This window comes from Aedes aegypti, chromosome 3 (genome assembly GCF_002204515.2).
Source record: "Aedes aegypti strain LVP_AGWG chromosome 3, AaegL5.0 Primary Assembly, whole genome shotgun sequence".
NCBI lineage: Eukaryota > Metazoa > Arthropoda > Insecta > Diptera > Culicidae > Aedes > Aedes aegypti.
Genome location: NC_035109.1, coordinates 324,940,900 through 324,960,347, shown reverse-complemented (window position 1 = coordinate 324,960,347; position 19,448 = coordinate 324,940,900). Strand labels below are relative to the sequence as shown.

The following is a 19,448-nucleotide window of genomic DNA, read 5'->3' as shown; positions in this document are numbered from 1 at the left end:
TGAAGAGTTTTAAGGTTATCATAACACGAGACTTAAGGTTACCATAACACAGGTATTATTTTGAAAAAAACTAAATCTACCTGTAGATTCATTCATAAATCAAAGCTTGAGATAAGTCGAAGAGTCCATAAAGAATTCGTCCATATTCTTTCAACATTAAAAAAACATTTTTACTCATAACTATAATTATTAATATAAACTATAACTATAACAATAACTATATGCTAATAGTTTATAAGCAGGCTCGAAAGAAAATCCTCCGTGAAACAAAAAATGATGAGATTTCGAAGTTTTTCTGAGGAGTGAAATTTGAACTGAAAAATTACAACACAATCATATATAAAATACAATCATCACACGATTCTAGCGAGAGTGCATCAAAATGCGAGGATTTTTTCTGGTACTCTTGCTGCTAAGCTCACCCTTACTTACACTATAAAAGTACTCTTGAGTGACCTGTCCAAACAAAATAGGCCTCGCTGAATTGTGATGGCACCCTTTTTATTTTTTTGATGGGTTTTTCCTCTATTGTATTTTGTGCTACATCTTCCATCCTAATTTTTTTGCCTCTCTGCTTAGTTTTTTTTTCGCACTCTCACTGCTCTAGATTATGTTACCGAACTCTGGTGATGCTGAGGAGTATTATCAAGCCTGGTTGCTAGATATAACTAAGACATCATGCAGATTTTCGATGGCTATGTTTCATTTTATGGTTTTAATACTATGTATTAAACTTGTTATAGGTTTTTACTGGTGCAAAATAACGGCAAATTTGATTTAACCGAAAATTATTTTTATTATTCTCAGGATACATGAAAATCCGGAAAAGAAGTTTCATGGAAAACAAATTAACAAAAAAATAAACACTTAAGAAATTGGGATAAGAAAACAATTATCGGTGAAACTTTTCTTCGTCACACAACATGTTTTGCATTTGTTTTTTTTTTTCGGTATCTAGCACGATATTTCACACAATTTTGGATTTGTTTTGTCTATTATCAGAAACATCCGTTGAAATTTCGCCAGCTTAACGAAGCAAAACGAGATCTAAAAAAATCTACCGTTACTCCGCGAAAATTTGTTTGATAACAGCATCATTCGAGATACCGCACACCCTTAAGGAGCAGCCACTCGGCGCGAGCTCACAGCTTCAGGGTTTTGTTTGGAATTAAGAATTACGCAAAGTGCCCGCGCCTCCCGATACAATCTTTTATATATGCGATTCGGCGGTGTCGATTTGTCATCACTAGTCAATCTCGGCTCAGCTGAGTAGGTTGTGTTTACCTAATACGGGTTGCGGGTGCCGTAGGTGGATTTCTGCCATTTTGGAGAAAAGAAGAGTGCAAGTCGGGAGCTGGAGAAAGTGAAGTCCTGGAAGAATGGGCGCCCTGAAAGGATTCGTCAAGTTCAACGGCTATACGGTGGCCGTTGCGTGCATAAACTACACGCTGACAAAAGTGTTGGCAACGAATATCGAGGGAAAGTTTGTGGAAGTTTTTTCCTGTAAGTTGTTTGAAGACTAACGCCGAGCAAGGACTAACGAAGAATCTTTTTTTTCTAGTTGTAAAAAGCTATCTAGCAACCGCGAGTCAACCCTCATCGATTTCATACTTGGCACTACTCATAGCAAGCATTACGCTATTCCTGGGCATATTCTGGGTAAGTAGTAGCACTCCTTCGTGGCATTTGCTGATCCCTAATACGTGATCTCACCCCCGCAGGAATGCAAAGCCCTAATGATCCCATTCATCGTTGCCTACATAAAGGTGCTAGACGACGAAACCGGTGGAACCTACAAAATGGCAACCGTGTGGGAGTTGCTTTTCTCAGTCTACACTGCAATAACGCTGATCATGCTGTTCTCGCTAGGACTCTGCACTTGTTTCCGCAGTAAGGATGATCAATCCAAAAAGAAACAACCCTCTTGGATATCCCAGTGCTGCTGGACTTTTTGGGGTTGTCGATGCTGTAGGCGAGGTCGAGAAGTGTACCCAACGCTAGACGCACACTCGCACTGTTCCTGCGAGACCTTGAATATCCGGACGGCCGGACCGAACGATAAGCACTATCATCGGGTGATATTTGTGTAGGCGGACACAGACGTGATGACGATGAAGACGGCAACGATGACGTTGGCTTTTGATGAAACATTATTTTTGTTAATCAGCTGCGCGATGACCAAAGAGTTGATGCCAATGAAGGTTCATGACACGCAACCAGGGAGAGGGTTGATCATCGAACGATGAACCAGCGATCTTGAACGGATCCTGGTATGACGAAAACGATTACTTTTCTTATGCGAGAGTCATTCCAGCTGGATGGGGGGAAGTGAGCGAGGGAAAAGTGACTGCAGGGGATTGCAGCCGAGTGAATCAAGTGAAACTAGTTGTGAGTGTGTACTCAGAAAACGAAAATAAGTGATAGAATGCCCTTAGTCAAAACGAAAATATAGTAGTGAATAAGTGAATCATTTTGTAGGTGAAATACTGATTTCCGTGAAATCTAGTCCTTTAAAAAGAAAGTGTCTATTTACATACATATCATAATTATTTATACGTACTGCCCAATTGCCTCATCAATTGAAATTTAACCGAAATTGTTATCTATTATTTAGGAGAATTTCAATAAATTTTCAATATCCCGGAGAAAGTCATTACCAAACCGTTTCTAACGGAGCCATCCCATTATCCTGAACGCCTTTATCTCGAATAGGTCAGTAGAAGACAGAAGACAGTGTAGTGGAAAAAAATGTTAACTTTAATATCATAGTCACAGCGACTGTGTTCAAAGTGCTGTTTATTTTTCGAAAGTTCCTAAAATCAAATTTCCGTGTGCTCTTCTACATTTAAATCACATACAAAGGGAATCCTCGCAGTTTGACGCAAACATATTTGGATCTAGAGTGACATGAGGGTGATTTTCATGTTATAAAATGAGGTGTTCAGTGAAGTTCACACAAATTTATTAGTTTTCAACTAATTTTAAAACATTACACACCGAAATATTTTTTAAATATTGTGAAACATCAAATTCGTTTAACATTAAAACTAAACAAGTTAAAAGTAGTTTTTTCCTGTTTTTTAAACTATTAAAATGAACTTTGTTTGACCGTAATCATAAAATGCTGATTCAATTTTAAATCTTTTAACGTGGTTTTGAAAATAATTTTGTGAATCAGTGTGAAACAAAATCATGTAGGATAGGTGTACCAGTTATGGACATAATGGTTCCCTATTTCGCCATACGTGATAATAACAAATGTTATCCGATTTTGAAGGTTTTTGTGCTAGTAATTAAGTTTTAATATACTAAAGTGTTGAAGGAATCTCGTCTTAATCAGATATACATAAACATTTTTGCTTCGATATAAATCAGGAATTGAGAAGATTTTTTGAAAGTTTTAAAAAATGAGAATTTCCAGTTACAGCCTTGCTATTTACGTTTAACTGCCAAAAAAACATGACATTTTCATTACAAAAAAAAATATGCTTCTGAATAATGTTTGTTAAATAAGTAGTTCAAAAGAACTTTCTAACTATATGCTTTATTCTCAATGCACAATGGTCCGAATCGACAATTTAGCAGAAAAAAAGTGATTTCTCCGTTCACGTTGATTTCAGACGTATGAAGTCTTCAGAAAAGTTAATTGTAATTAAGTTTTGAATCTTTAAAAAAGGATGAATAGGGTGGTCCTTAGTTAGGTTTTGATTTTGATCCAAACTATTTTGTTTGAGCTTATTCGATGTTGCGTTCTTCAGCAAACTTTGAGAAAATGTTATTATGAAAAACTTTGCCGGATACACTTTTCATCAAACTCTTAATTAGAGCACAAAAATTTTTGGTTCTGAGAACTTTTGAAAAATAAGTCGCACCGTAACGTCGGTGTACTATTTTCAGCTAAGTTTTGGATTTAAAATAGACCTACAACTTTTCGATGTATACCTTTCCATTTATTCGGAAATAGAAAATGTGAAAATGACACTACAGAGGGATTCGCTGGTTGGAACACGAGTTCTTTCCAACTAGCAAATCCAACCCGCTAGTTATGACAACTGACAGCTGGTGAAAATACTCCAGGCTCACGCATCTGGAGAGCAAATGTTGTATATGAGATGCTGTAGATTAGGTTAAAATCCACTGCTTTGATGAAGGCAGCCCGCCAATATCTTTAGAATATTGTGAGTTACTGGAAAATTCCAAGTTTGTAATGATATGGTGAAAAAATACGTTTTTACCATTTTTACAGCAAATTTTTCCTAATTTATGGGATTTTTTCTTCTTCTTGACATTAACGTCTCCACTGGGACAGAGCCGGCTACTCATCTTAGTGTTCTATTGAGCACTTCCACAGTTATTAACTGAGAGCTTTCTTTGCCCCTAAGTTGCCATTTTCGCATTTGTATATCGTGTGGCAGTTACGATGATACTCTATGCCCAGGGAAGTCAAGGAAATTTTCATTACAAAAAAATCCTGGACCGGCCGGGAATCGAACCCAGACACCTTCAGCATGGCTTTGCTTTGTAGCCGCGGACTCTAACCACTCGGCTAAGGAAGGCCCCAGGTATGGTATGGGATTTCTAATGCCGCTAAAATGAAATTTTTATTTTTTTATTTTTATGCCTATTACATTATCTAATTAATAAATTTTTGCATTATGCGTGAAATAATTTGATAATGGCTACTTCTAGCGAAGTGATCGTGATAATCATATCCGTTTAGAATTATTTCAAGTTTTTTATTGTATCATCAAAAATGATTTCAAAATATTTCTAAGTTGTCCGGTGTTGGGTGCTGTCCGGTACTGGGGGATCTCCCCATACGTTTTGATGATAAATAAAAATCATGAATTATTCTAAACCATACTGATTATCATAATCACCTCTCTAGAAGTAGCCATTCACGAGTTGTTTCAAGTTTTATGCAAACATTAGTTATTATATAGGTAAAAATAGACCATTTCCATTAGTTATTCGCAAATTTCAATCAAGAACAATAGGTTTTCAAGAGTATTGGGCATGATTCTCTCTACTTACTTATTTTTCTAGGTGTTGAATCGCGAATAACTAATGGAAATAGCTTATTTTATTGTTGGAATCATGAATTTTTGAAATAAATTTGATTTAACCCGAAAATGACTACTTCTAGAGAAGTGATTTTTAAAATAATTATGTTTTAATTTGATTTCAAAATTACTTTGAAATTTCAAAGTTCTGGCGAACGTTGTTCTTTAAAAAACTTTTTAATTAAGAATTCCATCATCATGAATTTTTGTCCCAAGCATCTGTTTCCGATGAAAATATATGGTGAACATTAAAAAACATTTAAAATGTTGAACTTCAAGATTTATTTTTAAATTTTTAATGATGGAAAATAAAATAATTTTCCATTGTATATTTTTTATTGAAGTAGGGTTCACTACAACTTCTCCATAGAACATTTTTCTCTAAACTCAACAGGACTGGAGCTATTTTTTCCGATAAAATTGCATGCAAAAACACATAGGACACACCTCTACCATATCGGAGTCATGTGTAAAATTCAATCTACATCGAAGATTCTTGAGCATGATTTTTAATTTGTTCTCATTCTAGGTGAAATTCGTCTATGGTCAATTTTGTTTTTAACAGAAACAGGAAAAATTTCAAAAAAAAATGCTTCTAACCAAAACTAGGTTTAGCGATATTGAAAAGTTTAAAATTTTATCATAAATTTATTTTTTAAGTGTAAGTTATAGTATTATAAAAGTCAATACAAAGAAATCCGCTGATTCTAAGCATATCTGTAAAATTTGAGTGTTTGAAATGCTTTTTAAGGGTAACTGTGAACAACTGAATTCTTTTTTAATATTAATGCTAACTCTCGAAAAACGTGTTCTTTCAACTTTAATTTTCCAACATACATAGTAAGAATAATCCAAACTTTGCTGCCAAATCGTATACTACAGTTTAATTACCATGATTCCAAGCCTGAAAAAATATCTGTAAGAGCTGATGTTACTCAAATACTGCCTGGGACCAACATTATACAATATTTTCACATCTGACCTGAGCTACCTCAGGGATGTTAGAAATCTCAGGGATGTCAGAAAAGAACTCAACTAATAATATTCCCACATAAACCAAAAGCTCTTTATTTGAAGCCTTCAAATAGACGTGTTGTCACAATGAGAGGGGTTCCCATAAATTGGTCAGATGAAGTTAAGTATCTAGGGCTCATGCTAGATAAGAATTTAACTTGCAGAAGGCATTCCAGCCAAATGTAACAAATATGTAAAATGTCTTTATTCCTTTCTTAATAGAAAATCAAAACTTTGTCTTAAGAACAAGCTTTTGATATTCAAACAAATTTTCAGGCCAGCCATGTTGTATGCTCTAGCAATATGGACTAGCTGTTGTAATACCAGGAAGAAAACTCTGCAAAGGATTCAAAATAAAATTTTGAAAATGATTCTGAAGCACCCTTCCTGGAGTCTTACTAATGAGTAACGTAGAACAATGTTAAAGCATTGGAACAAATATCAAAGAAAATTAATAATAGTTTCGTTACCTATGGCTTTTTGGGCGTTATCATAAACTATGCGAGATCTTAAAACAATATTCATTCGGGGTAATGGCGTTCAGGATAGTGTCATACACTCTTTCCAGCAAACCATTTAAAAATGCATTTTTCCTAAATCCCCTTGTCAACCACTGTTAAACTCGCCAATTAGTCACGGAATCTTAATGATTGGAATTAACCGAGAAAGGTTACCATTCCCCGTGACTCACGTACCAACTTAAGTTACGGTGGCGGGTGCTAAAACATGCACTTATACATATGTTACATTGCAGGTAGCTGCTTCGCGGGAGGACAGGTGTAAAGTTATTCCTAGCTCTAGGAAGCTTCCGCTGACTACCGCCCTCTCTCTAGAATGACAATTAGATTTCGTGCCGTCGTGACACTCGCACGGCTCGGGGGGAAGAATTCGTTTTGTTTTGATTTACATTCGAATGTTTAGGGAGGAGAGCTGATGCCGCGAGTGATTGATGGATGGTTGGCAGTGATTAAGTGCGAGATGTTTCTGGTGACGAATTGCTGTAATTGTGAATCGATGATTAAAGACGACTCAGATCGATGTAATGGTATAATCAAACGTTGTTGCGATTTAATTTTAGATTTACAGTTGAGGTCTGTGAACGAATGAATGAAAATTCTATAGTGTTTGTGTTTCTTGAAAACAACTGATTAATCCCTCTACCGGCAGCTTCAATGTTTACGGCTAAAATATACATTCAAATTGCGATAACTTTTTCGTTTCTCAATATTTTTGCACCATTTTTTACAAGATTGTGGAGATATCTGAAATTTTCGACATTACTCGAAGACGGGTCCACCAAATTGCTTCATTTTTTCACAACATAAGGTACAGTGGGGGAAGTGTATCAGTGGGGTAAGTGGATCATTTGTCAATATAAAGCATAAATACTTGAATATGTTGAAAGTTTTCGCACCATTGCCTCTTTTTAGGTTATATTCTTACGCCCACACTGATACTATTTCAAAACTGGTACTACACGTACACTAAAACAAGCAAACTTGTTAGCTGCAAAAAGTAATTAATTTGAAAATTGTTTTCCATCAATCAAAAATCCATTGTATCTCTGTCTAAAATCGAATTCGAATATTTTTTTCAACACATGGTAAGCATTTCAGTTCTAATTAAATGATTCACAATGAAAAATATGTAATTTATGTAAATAAATACAAATATATTGGACATGGTACACTTACCCCTAATTTTTAATGGGGTTGGGTAAGTGGATCAAGAATAATTATCATCTATTGGCAGACTGCTTACGTGAATTTTAATAAGCTTCAATACCGACAATGTAGTTTTCCTTTATTTTGTTCCGTTCCCAGCTAGAATTTGTCAAATTGACCATAGAAAATTTGAATGAATCCACCTAAAAGCTTTTTTAACCTTTCTGGTATAAAAAAATATAAAAAGAATAATAATTTCAAAACTTACACGAAACTTTTCGTGGTTTACCTAAGCTTAGTTGTAAAAGAGCAAAATATACTAATTTTCCAATCGAAAGCATAGTATCGTACCTTATTTGACCATATAAATTGTTCTAGACAGATGATACACATATATTCATAAATAAAATAGAAGGATTTAGGTTTGGTATTCAAAAGTAAATGTAACTAATATTTTAAACCAAGAGTGTTTTTCGAAAATATCGTTAGGAATAATCCTACAATTCTTCTGTATAAATTATGCGTATAAATGGATGAATTTACTCCAAATTTTGCTAGTTACAATGTTTTTTTGATCAAATTAGTATGAACTAATACATACATACTTTTTATTATATCTTGATTAAATAAAGATACTTTTTAATTTTAAGTATTGAAATGTAACATTACTAGCACTACGAGGGTAATATCATTCTTATTAAACATAATCACACTACATTTGTTTCGAGAACAGATTTTTATTAATGGTGATCCACTTACCACACCACGGTGGGGCAAGTGGATCATTTGTCGCAAATTTTCAAGTCCCTCTATCTGAATATATAACAATCAGAAAAATCGAAATAAATGACGATTTGAAGAATATTAGTCCCTCATTTGTTATCCACAGAAAAAAAGTTTGAATTGCATTATTCACGTTAGCTGTACATAACAATAAAGTTGACTTTTGATTTTTCTGTATCCACTTATCCCACGGTACCTTACTTGTATTAATCTATCATTCCGTGGAGTGAATATAAAAATACGATAAAAATTCAGTAGCCCGAGATATTTACGTGGGTTATGGCTACGCATCGGTCCCCCAAGGAATTTTGGAATATCTCCGGATCTAGATGACCAATTAACAATATTGACACATATTCTAAAACTAGACGTTTTTTTAAGGGTTTACGAAAAAATTGTGCAAAAATATCAAGAAACAAAAAAGTTATCACGATTTGAATATTTTTCAGCGGTAACAAATGAAGCTGCCGGTAGAGGGGTTAATGTAGATGTAATCAAGTCATAGTGCTTGATGTTTCCCTTCTTCTTCTCAGCTTAGTGTTCAATGAGCACAGTTAATAACTGAGAACTTATTGTTGCCAAAGTTACCTTTTTCGCATTTTTATATCGTGTGGCAGGTACGATTATACTCTATGCCCAAGAAAATCAAGGAAATTTCTATTATGAAAAGATAGTCTCTGATCTATTTTGGACTTAACGCATGAAAGAAAAGAAAAGATAACAGATGATTTCAATTCACTTTTGTGTGAAAATTTTTTAAATACAAGACGTCATACAACAACAGCGAAAAGGATCCAAAATTGGCCTTTTTGGAGTTCTATTTAAACTTATCACCGAGTATCCATAAATTTTGAACATGTTGCTTAATGCTGAAATAGCATTATTTGTATTATTCAGAAAAAAAACGAATTTTGGGAATCACACTTCCATGATATTGACGCTTTTTTGTACTATGGTATTTTTTGCAACGGAGATGTTGAAAAATTCCCAACTAACATTCACTCATTTAAGAAACACCATTATGGCAGTTTTATTCAGCATCATGTTTAATAACATTTTAATAATTTTCATGGCCAACCTTTGTTCAGGCGTTGTTCACACAAATTTGGAGAAACTTTAAAGCATGTCGTCGAATTCCAACTTTATTTTTCAGCTTTTAAAACGTTTTACAAGCATTTAGTTCAGCTTTTATACGACTGGTCCAAAAATAATCAAAAACAAATAAAAAACAAAAAAAAATATTTTTCAGGCGCTTCAATTAAAACGTAGTGTATACACTTTTCATAATATGACAATCATATTTACAAATCGCCTGGATACTGGATTCGAACTCGAGACCTTCCAATCGTCAGCGGTATGCCTTGCCATCTGCGCCATCCTAGAATTGATGAACGATTCGTCCAGTGCAAAATATAAACCTCTCATAGCTGAATATTGATCTTGTTTGAGCTTCTATTCGACATCGTCTAATCAACACATGGTACGCTAATCAACAACTGAACAAGCATATTATTCAGCTGCTGTTTAGTGCTGATCCAAGCTGAGTTCAGTCGGCTATTTTTAGCGCACAGTGAGAAAATTTATGTCAATGATGGTCAAAAACAATGTTCATTTACACAAAGTGAAATCAGTCTGAAATGATTAAGCTGAATATGCATCGCCTACGCGGCGGTTCGAGCTGAAAACCTAATCGATTGGTCACACGCTGGTGGTGACCAATCGATTTAGTTTTCAGCTTGAACGGATGTTTAGTTCTCTAGATTTATGTTCTTGAAAATTTGAGGTTTCGCTTCGATGCATCTTTACCTTAATCTAATTTCATAATAATTTTTAGTTTGTTCAAAACTTCAATTTCAATGATCCATTAACTTAAATTGAAATTCATTTATTTTATAAATTATATTTGTAATTATTAATTATATTATTGATTTGTATTTTTCATGAACCTATTATGAATATATTTAAATCATTTGAAGTGTTCTGAAGACTATGCGCCTGAATAGAAAAATGTTCGAATGTCTTGACGCGTGGGATTTTTTTCAGAAATGGCCAAGTAAATCATTTTTCTTAGATCACACTATTCAGTTGAGAAGAAATGTCATTTTAAATGTAGCTCGCTATTGATATTTATTTAATCAATTCTGTCAAACAAATGTCCACTTTTCTGGTACGGAACAACATCCCGAGCAAGCGAAAAAAGCTTAGCAATAGCTAATTATAATATGGATAGCAGAAAGTGATAATAACCTGAGAGATATAATATGTAAAAGATCTGGAAACGATAACTTAAATTAATTACATACAAAAATCAAACAAAATTTTGATGTTGTCTTCAGATCTTTTATGTCAATCAAGTCAATATCACGCTTTGTTTGTCAGTACTTCGCTCCTACTAGGAATACTTAGCTCAAATGTTTGTTTTTCAAAAAAATCCTACATTTCTGGAGGCTGACCATGTTTATTTTCTGAACGACTTTTCAAAAAGTTTTGAGAAAGCATAAGTTATAAGCTTTGAAATGCATTCGGAACTCAACACGCATTTCGAATATTTTGTCCATTTCATGAAATTTAGCTATAGTGTGATCGCTTTTAAAAGGCTTATTTATTACTGAACAATGTGTTTGTTAATCGTCATTTTGGCCTCTATTGGATCAACTGTTCTTATAATATACCGAAGCTGAATTAGGATTTTATAAGATACTTATTCAGCTCTTATTCATGCTTATGTTAAACATGTGGAAATAGCTGAAGTGCGATGCAAGTAAAACGTTATTTCATCTTCTGAATATCCTTTTATACATATACATTTGTTTAGTGGAATATTGGCTTTTTAATTGGGGGAAACATGTCTTGTTCAGCTCATTAGTAAAACAATATTGACTAGTCAAATGAGAATCTTTGGAAACGTTTAATAAGTGGCGATTCAACTTTTGTTCATTCTAATGCATAACGTTGAACATTGACCTAAGTTTGTGTTAAAAAAGCACCTTCTCAGCTCTTTATAGAGCAACATTTTTATTCAGCTGTCATTACCATTATTGAACAATAATTAAACATGCATGCTTGTTTGTGGTTCTGAATTGTTAGTTGGGTTGCGCTTATCGCAGTAACCAATCGATCGACAGTTAGACGGTTAAACTTTCGGTTGTCACGCGATTCACCGAAGTCAGAACTGCCACGCTGATGCTGTGTAAGACAAGTTGTATAACATAAAATAACATAAATGCAGAATAATAGTAGTGAATGCCGATTTTCATACAAAATGCTCAGCTTTGGCAAGCTGTAACTTTGTTTCCATATGAGCAATCGGCATGAAATTTTGGCAGTGAACTACAAATATACTCAATTACTATCACAAGATTTGAAAATTTTCACCCTATCGGCTAAGAAGTTAAGCACCAGGTGAAATCGCTCAAAATAATAGTAGTTTTTCTTTTGTAAATTTTTGTTCAGCAACAATTTGGCTTGTTTATACATTTATAGCTTGGGTGGAAATGGTTCGAACGATGAATGAAGAAATATTCAAAAACTCAAAATACAGCAGATATTTAAATTATTAAAACTTTTATTATTTTGAGTGATTTTACCTGGTGCTTAACTTTTTAACCGGTTGTGTGAAAAATTTCAAATATTGTGATAATAAAATTGAGTATATTTGTAGTTCACTGCCAAAATTTCATGCCGATTGCTCATATGGAAACAAAGTTACAGTATGCCAAAGTTGAGCATTTTGTATGAAAATCGGCTTTCACTACTATTATTCTGAACACAACTGTAACTACTGAAGAGAATTTTGTCAATAACAATAGTTATGTACTATGATTGAGAAGATTTTGCTTCATGTCAAATTGTTTTTTTTTATTATCATCAAAAATTCTGGGGGGCCTGGATGATCCTTGAGGAGGCAAGGCTCCCCTGCACCCCCCCCCCCCCCCCCCTGTTCCTACACTAATGTTAATGAGATTTTATTTTTATTTTGTTCCGTGTAATAAAAATTCGTCCGAATATTACAATATTCATGTTAAAAACAACATAACCAAAACTTTTCCAAACCTTCATCAATTTTCATTATATTTGGAGTGAAAGCCTCTCACTTGAGTAGCATTCAAACAATCATGACACATTGAGCAAAGGGGCCCACATAGCCGTAGCGGTAAACGCACAGCTATTCAGCAAGACCAAGCTGAGGGTCATGGGTTCGAATTCCACCGGTCGAGGATCTTTTCGGGTTGGAAATTTTCTCGACTTCCCAGAACATAGAGTATCTTCGTACCTGCCACACGATATACACATGCAAAAATGGTCATTGGCAAAGTAAGCTCTCAGTTAATAACTGTAGAAGTGCTCATAAGAACACTTAGCTGAGAAGCAGGCTCTGTCCCAGTGGGGACGTAACGCCAGAAAGAAGAAGAAACATTGAGCTAGAAATCTGAAAAATAAACTTTCGCCTCACTTACACTTTTGCCCCAATTTACTCTATATATTGTATGAACTGCCCATAACTGCATATTTGTAACATTCGACAAAAGTAGCCATTGAGTAAATGGGATACCAAGTCTGCATTTTATTGCAGTATGAGTGGGAACTGATGTTTCAAAAAATCATTAAGAATTCAAAAGTGCTTATATGAGGCTGAAATTTTGTACAACTCATATCACTTATTGGGTGAATAGTCAGAAAAAAATTCTAATAGAAATTTCGTTGCCACTGCATTATGAGGCTCATGTATAATCTCAATGTGACTGTTATGCGGTTACAATTGCCAATGTGACAAAACAACTTGGTATTTTTTTCGAATTTTCCAGAACAATCTCGCAGATTTTAGTAAGTGGATCGAAAGTATTTGTCATTCGATGACTCTTCCCGGTATTAACTTGAAATTGTCAAAAATGTCGAATGTGACTGTTATGCAGTTATGGGCAGTGAAGTAGAGTTGAGAAACTTGTTGACAATCTTGAAGAACCGTTCAAGGATACTACTACAACATACAATTAGAGGAAAAATAAGTTATTAAAGGGTCAGCCCATTAATAGTACTAAAACCCTACCAATCGTATTTTCCTCAGTAAATTCATTTCAGCAAACGGTAAAACCACTATTTGTGGTAGCATAAGTTGGAATTCACGATCGAAAGTATTCAAAACCGGTTTCGATCGAGATCTTTACCCAATCATGGGATCTTATCAATAACACCGGGATTCGCATCAGTCAAAAGTTTATGTTTTGATACAAATTGTTTACTATACAACAAAGTGGGAAAGTCTCGCGCCGACCTTATCAATTGTATCATAACAAACTAGCATTCGTAACGATCATGCTTGCTAATGGTATAAAAGCAATTCGACGCCGAAGCTTCAATCATCAGTTTTCTATCGTCACTCAACGTTTCAAGATGCAAAACATTTTCTCCCGTGCCAAGCGTCAAACCAGCTCCGGCTTGACCGGTGATTTGAAGCAGTTTCGAACCAAGGATCGAGCCTACCTTGGCTTCATCCAGAACCTTATATCGGCCCTCACCGAATCCGACGAAGTCTACGGAAACATCAAGGTTACCAAGCGCAAGGACGGCATCACCAAGGTCACCTTAAAGGACAGCTCCACGAACTCCCAAGTGGGATTCATCTACCGCAATCGGGACCTGTACATAGCTATAACCAAATTCTACCAAGTGGTGAAGGTACCGTTCTGCAAATCGGAAAACTGGGTGATTCATTGACACAACTCACCAAAATCGGCGACACATCCAAGCGGTCGCAAATCATGACCCAACATTTGGGTCCCTTTGTGGTGGCCTTTTCCGAAGCGATTCGTTTCCCCGTGGTGGCCAGAGAAATACAAGGAGCGATACGAAAAGCCGCCGGAACCGTGAGCCTGTCGAAAAATCTGGTTCGGCCGCTAAGTCTCGGTCATCCTTCCGAGAGGACATCGAACCATGTCTTCACCATGTACTCACTCCTGTTGAACTGGAGCAAACTATCGGATCGGGTACCCGCCTTCTACGGGAATCCCCCGAAGCAGATGCCGCCTCTGGTAGAGGGTCGCTACACCGTCAATTTGGAAAAGAATCAGCTGAACACCTTGCTGGGAGTGGCCAACTCGTATCGCTTCCAGAAGTTTACCATCGCTCCACGTGGAAAAAGGGATGTTACTTCGATGTTCGATAACTCGATTCATCGCAATGTGCCTTTGCTGGAGCAGGATATTAAATCTATTGATTACGAGGAAAATGTTCAACAGGCCTCTTCGTCACCTCCGATGGGTATGGCTTCGGTTACCCACAGTCCGGATGTTATCGGCGCTCTGCATCTGCTTACCGTTGGAATGCTGTACCTCTACGGGAAGAAGATGGGCGTACCTATGGGAAGCGCTCAACACTATGATGATCCGAGGGATGCGTTGGCCGTAGCTGTCGATATTACTGATCGCATTGGATGTTTCACGAGGAGCGCTGGGTTCGAGCCTGACGTTGGCTATGAAGAGGAAGTAATGCTGCAACGGGCAATTGCTAGAGCATTGATTCGTGGGGAAAGTTTGGAATCCGTTTTGAGTGCGTTTCTGGAACAGCACTTCTCAGAGGCAGTACATGGAAGTGGATCATTGGAAACCCTGAGAGAGCAGCTCATTCAGGCATTGGCTGCCGAAAGCGGATCGGTTCAAGGTGATGGAATCGCCGGAGAAGAATGTTTCAATTAAATTAAGTTTATGATTGTTTGTTTAAAAGGGTTATCAAGGTATAATATGTTCGGCAATACGCATATCAAATATACATTCCAAGTAAACTAATAGAATTTTCAATTATTATTTAAATAATTAGTAATTTATTTTGTTTATATTTTTAAACATGGAGTCTGCTTTTAAGCTTTGTGATCCCAAAGCACTTTTACTGAGAACTTTTCTCTCCAAACCTTGCCTATTTTGCATATGTAGATTCCTCTTGAAGTAGATACGACGATGCTTCAGGCCTAATCGGTGCAATCAAATGTTAAATAAGAATTTTTTTTTTCAGTTAGAAAATATCAGAAAATATCCTCACGATGTTTTCAACTAACCGAAATTTGCTTCGCTAATGGTAATATTTTGAGGGAGACTCGCGAAGAGGAAAACTATCAACGTCATGTGCAGCCCAGAGTCTTGTTTATGCTTAGCTTAGCTTAGACTGACTACACATGTCAATGTTTGCTATTCTGTGAATGACCGAAGTCAGCAAAGATGCTCAAAGAATCAACTAGAAGTTTGGCTCGGATGGACCATAATTTTCTTCAGTGTGCATAATTCAGTGCCGCTCTTGATACAAGGTCAATAACGGCGCCGGCCACGTCCTTGTAAGCATGTGGGATTGGGACCTTTGCTCTTCGGAGACCCTGTTTGACTCTGCATCTACACAAAGGTTACTGGGAGCAATGTTTGTTAATGGGAAGGATCGTTGGGTCACAGGATTTGCTTTGATAAGCGATTGAATCATGATATCCTTATTTGTAAGATATAAATACGATTTCAAGTATAAGAAAATAATGTCTTGAAGTGACGAACGGTTCAAAGTTTGTCAGATCAAATAGTCAAACGCACAGCTGTCAGGTCAGAAGCTTTTTTAATCACATGAAAAGAAAAAAAAACTCGACTGGCTGGACCATCAAGGAACACTCTTCATAGTGGCAAACCGTTCAAAGTTTGTTGAAAAAAGTAAAACAATTACAAATCTCATAGTGTTTTTTTTTTGAGTACAAAAAGAAACGGATGTTTTGACAAAAAAAAATGTAAAACATAAATAAAAGCATGAAACGAGCTCACCAATTCATCCTGCATCCTTGACTGAGTAGCCACAATCCATCGATCCATTAATGTGCATTGTTTTTGACAAAATATTCAGCGTGTATCGTGTAAACCGAGCATTCTCGTTTGCAATTTCACTTTCAAGGCACAAGGAAGGACGCAAAATTGGCGAAGATCATGAAATGTTTGAGTTTCATTCAAGGTTGCAAGCATTCCTGAATGCAATGAGACATTCTACACTTTTTATCGCTGAATATTTAGTTAAATTTCGTTTTAAATGACAAACATAATTGATTAGGGGCTGTCCATTAACCATGTGGTTATTTTTTGTGGACTTCCAGACACCCCACTATGGGCCAGAAATCAAAATTTCGCGCAAAAGTCCAAATCTTAATTTAATAAATGAATTTTTGAGATGAATTCCTTATTATTGAGAACATGTGTGATTGTTTAACACGTATCTTATTTGATTTACCACATTATTATATTGCACTTTATGGAGGTGAATTTTGTTTGAACTGAAATACGTGAATTTCAGCCTATCGTAAGAAATTTGGTTTGAGGGTAAAAATGGACAAATTATTGTGATTACATTTTTGACAAGAACATTTAGTGCATTTTACATGTATGATATGAATATAAAGTTAATATTAAATTTTATCATTAATTTTACAATACACCAGTAATTTTTACAATATTTTTACTATTTCACCCTAATAGTTAACCCATAACGCGGGTAGATCACCTTTTCGTGGTGCGTTATGGGGTAAAGATCAACCATTGAACCCTAGTTCTGACTGCTTCAAACGAAGAGAACAGGATATTATAGTAATCAAAGGAACAATGTTTAGTCCTTGTTACATTTTTAAACCTTGTTGAAAGTGACAAGTCTCGGTTTTCCCAGTTCTCGAGAATGATCTTGAGACAAGGGAAAAAATGAGTCGAATACAACAATTTGTTTTCTAATCTTTTATTTATTTAGTTTTCTACTTTGAAGAAGATGCATGGACAATATCGGTGTAATTTCTTTGCTTTATCAAGGGATCCAATTTAGACTGATAAAGGGGCGCGCCTGTGGAGAGTGTACCCATCACATTCTTCAAAGGGTATAAATAACGGAACCTTTCAATTAGAATCCTTTCCCATGATCAAGATAGGAATTACAACTGTAAGAAAACCGAATACTTTATCACTTCTCAATAGTGATAAGGTAACACGACATGCACTAAACAAAGGACACGGGATATACTACAATAGATCAAATATTGGTCGCAGTGGTTTATGTTCCGAACAGAAAAAACAAACAAGTTCGTTTCATTTTATTTAGTTAACATCTAAACAGATAACACTGAATCAACAATTTCACGCCACAATACTCGGTTTGTGGCCGCATCTCTCCGATACGCACTTGATCCGTTCACCTAGCTCGCTGCGGTCCACGCCCTCTTGTACCAACCGTATTCGAAGCGAACACCATCTTTGCATTATGCCCTGTCCATCGTATCCTTCTAGTTTGGCCACCTTCTGGATACTGGGTTCGCCGTAAAATTGGGCGAGCTCGAGGTTCATCCTTCGCCGCCACACACCGTTTTCCTGCACACCGCCGAAGATCGTCCAAAGCACCCGACGTTCGAAGACCTCCTCGAGCATCGTCCACGTTTCATGCCCGTAGAGGAATACCGGCCTTATAAGCGTTTTGTACATGGTACATTTGGTGCGGGCGTGAATCTGTTTTTGACCGCAGCTTCTTCTGGAGGCCATAGTAGGCCCGACTTCCACTGATGATGCGCCTCCGTATTTCACGACGCTATTGTCAGCCGTCAGCAAGGATCCAAGGTAGACGAACTCGTCGACCACATCGAACGTATCCCCGTCTATCGTAACACTGCTACCTAGGCGAGACCTGTCACGCTCGGCCGCACCAGCTAGCATGTACTTTGACTTGGTCGCATTCACCACCAGTCCAACTTTTACTGACTCGCGTTTCAGGCGGGTGTACAGGTCTACCACCTTTTCAAATGTTCGGCTGACAATGTTTATATCATCCGCGAAGCAAACAAATTGTCCGGATCTCGTTAAAATCGTACCCCGGCTGTTCAACCCGGCTCTCCGCATAACACCTTCCAGCACAATATTGAACAACAGGCACGAAAGTCCATCACCTTGTCGTAGTCCCCGGCGGGATCTGAACGAACTGGAGTGTTCGCCTGAAACCTTCACACAATTTTGCACGCCTTTCATCGTCGCCCTTATCAGTCTCGTGAGCTTCCCGGGAAAGCTGTTCTCGTCCATGATTTCCATAGCTCTACGTGGTCGATACTGTCGTATGCCGTCTAGAAATTGATGAAAAGGTGATGCGTTGGGACCTGGTATTCACGACATTTTTGGAGGATTTGCCGTACAGTAAAGATCTGGTCCGTTGTCGATCGGCCGTCAACGAAGCCGGCTTGATAACTTCCCACGAACTCGTTTACTACAGGTGACAGACAACGGAAGATGATCTGGGATAATACTTTGTAGGCTGCATTTAGAATGGTGATCGCTCAAAAGTTCTCACAATCTAACTTGTCACCTTTCTTGTAGATGGGGCATATTACCCATTCCTTCCATTCCTCCGGTAGCTGTTCTGTTTCCCAGATTGTGCCTATCAGCCGGTGTAGATAAATGGCCAGCCTCTCTAGGCCCATCTTGATGAGTTCAGCTCCGATACCATCCTTACCAGCAGCTTTATTGTTGTTGAGCTGGTGAATGGCATCCTTAACCTCCTTCAAAGTGGGGGCTGGTTGGTTTCCGTCGCCTGCAGTACCGACGAAGACATTTTCTCCCGGCGTTTTTTCTCCCGAAAGAGGCGGGTCTGCTGTTGCCGTTTCCGTCTATAACGTTCCACGTTCTGCCGGGTGCCTTGCTGCAGCATGACCGCCCGCGCTGCATTCTTCTCCTGCAAAAGCTGCTGGCACTCCTCGTTGAACCAATCGTTCCGTCGACTCCGTCCCACGTACTCGACGTTGCTCTCAGCTGCATCGTTTATGGCTGCTTTCACTGTTCTCCAGCAGTCCTCAAGAGGGGCTTCATCCAGCTCACCCTCTTCCGGTAATGCAGCCTCGAGGTGCTGCGCGTATGCAGCTGCGACATCCGGTTGCTTAAGCCGCTCTAGG

The 19,448-nt window shown here is 37.1% G+C and overlaps 2 protein-coding genes across 4 annotated transcripts in view; one reads left to right on the top strand and one right to left on the bottom strand.

Annotated features, from left to right (window-relative positions):
* LOC5565802 (protein sax-3) overlaps positions 1-19,448 on the bottom strand; it is an 808,606-nt gene that overhangs the window by 161,461 nt on the left and 627,697 nt on the right. The gene's annotated exons all lie outside the window — the stretch shown is intronic.
* LOC5565798 lies at positions 1,231-2,645 on the top strand. Its single transcript, XM_001650115.2, has 3 exons — positions 1,231-1,503; positions 1,562-1,659; positions 1,722-2,645. The coding sequence occupies exons 1-3, from the start codon at positions 1,380-1,382 to the stop codon at positions 2,088-2,090; spliced, it is 591 nt and encodes a 196-aa protein (XP_001650165.1). The 5' UTR covers positions 1,231-1,379; the 3' UTR covers positions 2,091-2,645.

Excerpts from the sequence above, each read along its gene's own strand:
- LOC5565798 (XM_001650115.2), top strand. The coding sequence starts at position 1,380 with ATGGGCGCCCTGAAAGGATTCGTCAAGTTCAACGGCTATACGGTGGCC. Across the intron at positions 1,504-1,561 it reads GTTTGTGGAAGTTTTTTCCT|TTGTAAAAAGCTATCTAGCA; the intron begins GTAAGTTGTTTG and ends TTTTTTTTCTAG. Across the intron at positions 1,660-1,721 it reads TATTCCTGGGCATATTCTGG|GAATGCAAAGCCCTAATGAT; the intron begins GTAAGTAGTAGC and ends TCACCCCCGCAG.